A 6,501-nucleotide genomic window follows, 5' to 3' on the forward strand; every position below is an offset into this window, starting at 1 on the left:
ACATGATGTGTGTTGCAGCTTATGGAAGGGTCGGGACCAGCAGATAGTGGGGTGACGTTTTTCCTCGAGTTAAACCGCCCCAGTATTTTTCTCTGTGAGGTAGCGAAATGGTGGAACAGAATCAGAGCGATGTCGCTTTCTGGTGCGGCATTTGCAATTCACACGCTTACTTCCGAACTTAATGTACCTGGACTAAGCCGCTGCTAGTGAGAGCATGCATGTAGGCATATATTGGAGTTTCACCCGTGATATGAAAAAGACTAGTGGAAAATTATTTTACGACTACTGCATAGCACCGCGAATATTGGGTTTTCACAGAGTATTGCGCCACTTCACGGGGAAACGGGTAAAACTGGTGAAGCTGCGACTCCCATTAACTCACTCCGAAGATCATCATGGGGAATCGTGTCAAACTACATTGAAACGACATAATAGTCTCTACCGTAGATTACACGTTGAATGGTGACAGCAAGTCTATTGTCACACGCCGACCCTACAGCGTCATCTCTTGCAGTAAGCTCCCATCACGGAGTACTGCATCAGATACCGTATGAGAGGGAGGCTAGAGTACTGAATATCAATGGACAGACCTTTACGTGCAATAAAGGGGATATGGAAGGCTGCATACGGGAATGCGCGTAGGTTAATACAAGCTAATATACATAGTTAATATATACACATATATGTTCCTGTATATATTCATAGTACATCATGTACATTCATATGTAGTTAATCACGATAAATCTCGATGAAGACATAATGCTCGCCCAGTGAGTTAGTGCTGAGTATTAGAAACAATGAAGGAAGTTTCAGAATCTCTCTGGGGTTCTCGGTTAGTAAGGCATCACTTGGTGGATAAGCAGCAATGAAAGAGGTGGAATATTGAGAAATAGAGAATTGGTAGTCAATTTTAAGCGCCGCATGAATCAGGGTTAACTGACATCTCCCCAACCGTGATCTATTACGGTTCTGTAGGGAAGTATATGTTCACTTTCCTAAGCTGAGCTCGGTAGTTCCCTCACTAATTAGGGAAGTCTATATACGAATTCGGGTAGAAGTGTAGAGAAACCATCAAGAGTTTTTTTTTCAAAATTCCCTCAGAATTTTCGCATTTTTATCAACACATGTAGTTGATCATGTGCATTTTATCCTACACTGGATATATGAGGCTACTAACTTAATAGCCTCATATATCCAGTAGTAGTACTAAGGCCGTTTTGTTCTGGAACGAACACCGTGCGTGAACAACTACTTAGGATTTTCAAGGTATACACAATTGAGAGCTGACTCTGAGTTGGGACCAAAACTCCGTAGTGTAATGTGGACTGCGCCCATCTTTTTACAATATCATTCTGCTACCCTCATTGATTTACAAGTCATCGATGGTTTGTTCGCCTCAGTCGGCAGTTCCCACCGACAGATCAACACAAATGCGCTAATGCCATCGAACGAGAAATGGGCACACTTCCACTATGCTTCCCGGGAACAGCGAGAGTTAGAGTGAAGGGAAAGGGCGAGATCACTATGGACGAGTACACTCTGTCATGGCTTGTTGATACCGCATGACGCGTGTTAGGTTGACGCTGGAAGATTCAGTACTTGTCGTAACTGACAAAGGGTTGATCACCTTTGAGAAGGTCGTTGCTTGGCTACATCACAGTCCTCGAGAGGTGGGATGGACCTTTTTAGAGGAGCAGTAGTCAGCTCTCTCTCAGACTGGAATTTTCCTGCAATTCGAAATATATGGGAAAAGAACATTCACGACTTCAGCGGATCATCTTATATTTGATCCTCGAATTGGGGACTTCGTCAGAGCCGATCGACTCCAGTCAGTGTGTGTTCTCGACCCTCTGGAGGGCGCATGCACTACAGAAGTTTCTATTGCAGGCTCGAGAGAAATCTCTTGCATGGGTGAGTGATTCACTGGGTGACTTGTATGTGGGCTTGTTAGGAATATTCTGCCCTTTAACATCAAGTGGTACCATAATCGTTGACGATGTGCTCTGCAGTTGTTTCGCTTCGCCGAAGTGTTTTCCCTTCACAATCAGGTATTCGTTTTCAAATGAACACCACTCCATTGTCTCCTCCTTCTCAGTCACAATGAAGCACTACTCGCTACATGGCCCCTGCGTTGGATGTCTACTGCAAACTACACCTCCACCAATGGCATTAGTCCATACTGTCGTTTTCTCATGCATGCAGTGTTGAATATACTCACACTCCAGAAGAGCTACGGACTGTTATTTTTGCGTTAGTTTTGTAGAGGAGGAAGAATGTTCGTGAATCAGCCTGAACGACTCGTTACACATGCTCAACCAACGAGTCGATACAGCCCCACTACTATCTAACAAGGAGCTTCAAAAGGAATACTCGAGCTGAAACGCGTTAAATGTGATGCATTGTGTAGTGACGCCATTTCGCACTATCGCTATTGTTACGGTTCGCGACTACAATAAGCACTGAGGGGGTTATTGCTACGTCTATGGTCGTGACTACGATGATGCTGGGTCGAGTATTGTTATTGCTGTGGTCACGGATCGCGACTCGTGAGTCACGATTCGTGAGTCACGAGTCGTGATGACGACGAGTACTGCCACTTCCACTTGTAACTCAATTGCTTTTCAGTTGTTGAGAAGCATGTTTGTTATTTCAAATAACAAACATGCTCCTCAAATAACTTATTTCAAATAAGTTATTTGCTAGTGACGGATGCATGACGACGAGAGACAGAAATGAGTAAGCCAGACTTATTGTTTTGCGCATGACAATGACTGCAGTATACAAGTGCTGAGCACTTGGTGCTCTCAGGTGCTCGGACATAAGGCCAGAGCTCCTAGTGCTTGCGCCTGCGGTCCTTAGCAACCCCGTCGAGACTCAGATTTCTAACCAGCGCTGGCCGATGCTTCGAGGACCGGCCGGGACGCCCTCGACTCAAGTTAATTAGTGAGAGATCTGAGTCTGAGGGGCTTAAGAGGTCTTTGCGGATTCCCACAGCGATCTGATGATAACGAACCTTATCCCTCAGGAAACTTACGCATGAGCAACTGGTTTCCCTCCAGTTTCAGCAGCTCTCGGAGATGCTGATCGCATAAAGTCTCCTGCAGATGTCCTTGAGGTCGTCGAAAAGTCTCCACCATCCTCTCTCCTCGGACAAGTCCTAGAAACTAGTTCACGTTGCTCTCGTTCAGGTACTTCTTGTCGACTCCGGTAGACACCGTAAGAACAAGAGATGAATTAGGGAAGTTCAGCTCACGGAGAGGTGGGTCGCTTTGCTCCCAATCCGAGGCCTTGGCGAAGTCCTCTTTCCCGACATGGAGGAAACCTCCATGAAGTGCCCGATGGAGTCTCGGATTCTTCGAGGCACACCGATGGACTTCGCGTTATCTCAGCACCCGCATTCTTACAATCCGGAACGGCTTTTCATTCGAGTTGGAGAATGAAGGGCTACTCGGCATCGCTCCCACCAAGAATTGGCACACGCACGCATGTACTCGGAGGTTATACCAGTTAACCATATAGAGAATGATAAGAGCGGATACGGAGTGATCCCTCTTGGAATATGAAATATCGTCTAGCTCTAACCGTTTAAACATGCCATCACCGTTCAGATCAATCAGCGAAATCCCCATTCTTCCATCATTCACTTTAGGCTAAAGGTTTCAGCACGGATGAGAATCGAGCACTTAGGGAGTGGATGAGACCTTACTCATTTATGGAATGACACCTCGGCGATTGATGAAAAAGCTAGAGGCAGCGCCTGGACCGGAGTATAGATGATCGATGAGTGGAAGCTCTTGACTACACAAGGTTCTCGCATGGCCATGCTCATACCTTCGAAGCAAAGCAACCGACTTCTCTACACCGTGGAGAATAAAATAACGCAGTACTTCACGAGACCGATTCCGTTTGATAGGAGATTCACATTTATATTCCATCCAGTAGAAGAAAGTCCAACATGCTAGAGGAATATCCATCGAATAGATATCACGTATATTATGCAAGCATGGCAGAGAAGCGGCTAGGAACTCGAACCCCTGAGACTTGTTGACCCAAGGCTTCACTACATACCACTTCACATTCTCAGCAGCTCCCGAAGGAGTAGAGACCCAGTAGGTGTCCCAGTACTTAGGGTACCGATTTGAGAAATCCAGAAGATCATCCAAGACTACAAGAGCGTCATTGAGTGCAGCCGGATAAGCTCCAGAGAGACTAGAACCAATACGGTTGATTGTAGTTAAATCAGTCCACTCGTATCCTGTGGTAGATCTACGTTACTATCGCCATACTTCCCCCCAGGTGTAGCGTATACATTTGGACCCTATCACGCATATATTTGGACCACTCATCCAAATTCAATTTTACAACCGCTGTGCTGGAGGTGAGATCAGTATCGTGCAGCAAAAAATCTTCGATATTGCTGCTACTCGCGCAGATAAAGTTCAGAATCAATGCTATAATCGAGAAGGCTGAGTGAGGCGAAGATACCAGATAATAGAGTGACGAGAAAGAAGCACTTTGGTGCTCACACTGTCCTCCAGGGAAGGCTTCTGAGCAAATAAACGACCGAAGTGCCCAGCTATTCCTCCGTGCTCTGCTGAGACAGAAGCATTCAGTTGACGCTGGATACTGACGATCGCAGGTCTCGCCAGAACGAAGTCGGTCTTCCACCCACGTTGGCCCTAATTATATGATCACATTCTTCATGCCAAAAGCCTTGATGTCACCGGTGGAGGTGAACGTCAAGAGATTCACCAATTTCTCCCGATCGTAGACCGTCGGTACGACATAGTCGTATGTCTTTACTATTTTCAATCCTCCATCACCCATCATTCCTTTGCAAATGGGCTCCACAATCGAGCATACTCCTCCAGCTCGTACGTCACGAAATCGGAATAAGTTGGCTGTCTCTTGCTGGATTTCAGTAAGAATTAAAAATACCGTATTAGTTTTCAGACATTGCCATACGAAGAAGCGATCGTAATTCACTTCCGACCCTTGACGAATGTTCCTGTCTCGAGCTGGGAATCTCGTGAATCTTAACGGTTTCTCGTCGCTTCAGGGTTGTCGATTTCATGGAAATCGCAAGGCCATTTCTGAGATTGAAACTTCATACGGAAATTTCCACGAAATTTGTTTCAAAGGTGAAAAAAATTTTGCAAACTTGGCGGAGGTCTTGTCGTTCTAGGAATCTCTGCTTGGTTTTGTCGAAAACCTCCTCTAAACAGAGTTCCCCCGTTTCTCTAAAAAATATCCACCTTGATCTTTTTTGCTTCTTCATATGTGAGTGACTTGTACCCCGGATGTCTGAAATTTCAACTTCCGACAACCCTGCGTCGCTTTTCTTAGAAGTAATGTCTCTGAGACTCCAGTTCATAGCCGTAGCCAGAGCAACATGATTCTTATGAAATGATTTGACGGTCAAATTTTGACCTCATCACCAGCTTGCACCTTCAGAAAGAAGTGCAAAATCTTGGGAGTAGAATTGAGGGAAGGATCGCTGTTGGTGCTTGCTGTTGAGGTCACCATAGAAGACTTTCGGCGTTTTCAACACTTCTTGGTAGGGGGTGGTAGCAGGCCCAATTCGGCCCAGTGTTCATCCCTGAGTGTGAATCCCTGATCCCACCCGCACCGGCGGATGAACGTATTCTGGATCTTATCATCAGCAACCCTCTCCTCTGTAACCGTGAAGAATCTCTCAAGGGTTGAGTTAGAGATAAAGACGTCTCCTTCATCAGAGACCATGTCGTCATTCGGCTGATCCAACTTGAATATAAAATTTATATTCAAGTTGGATCAGCCGATTCAACAGATTTGTTGATTTAATCAACAAATCTGTGTAGTAGACTCGGGTCCATGTGAGTGAACTCCATCCTGACTCTAACAGAGACTTCTAGAGAGCTACTCCAAGCATTAAACACAGCACACCATGTTGTATACCAGCACACATGAAATCACCATGTTGTGAAACGGTTATGACATCTGGCGCGTGTCATTTCAATCGTTTTTCCTTCAATCGGTCCTGATTGCGTATGCGGTTGTCAGTTCGTTATGTCTTGTATAGCGTCTAACAGAATAATTGTTTTAGGAGCTTTCGGGGCACTAGAGATAAGTTCATCGTCTGCTTATTGTCTTTTTCCTAAAATTTCCTTAAAAATATGAAATTTCCACGGATTGCATTTCATGTCTGAAATTTCAACTTCCGACAACCCTGCGTCGCTTTTCTTCCCATGCAGAAATCTTGCCACAATACGTGTTTCTCGTATTTCAGGCGGAGCGTCCATCTCCGATAACTCTTCAATACTCCTCCGACGGAAGTTACTAACCAATAAAGCACCTTATTCTCGGTTACTCGGCAAAGCTGGCATGCACCGTACTTGATAGACTGATGATGGATAATGAGACGGAAATGTTTTTCCGAGTGTCCATTTACGCCCTGTGTGTACCCCCACTCAGTATTCCTCTTCCGTTATGCATGTTCATACTCGAAGTTGAAATACTCGA

General features: G+C 45.3%; 1 protein-coding gene across 1 annotated transcript in view; it reads left to right on the top strand.

Moving 5' to 3' along the window:
* Positions 1–6,472: 6,472 nt before the first annotated feature.
* The window catches only part of Pmar_PMAR011970 (hypothetical protein), a gene marked incomplete at both ends in the record, with an annotated part of 231 nt that continues 202 nt past the window's right edge, over positions 6,473–6,501 (top strand). The window contains one exon of the mRNA XM_002774050.1: positions 6,473–6,501. This exon is cut by the window's right edge and continues 4 nt beyond it. Within this exon, the coding sequence (XP_002774096.1) occupies positions 6,473–6,501 (29 nt within the window).

Source organism: Perkinsus marinus, assembly GCF_000006405.1.
Source record: "Perkinsus marinus ATCC 50983 genomic scaffold scf_1104296958712, whole genome shotgun sequence".
NCBI lineage: Eukaryota > Perkinsozoa > Perkinsida > Perkinsidae > Perkinsus > Perkinsus marinus.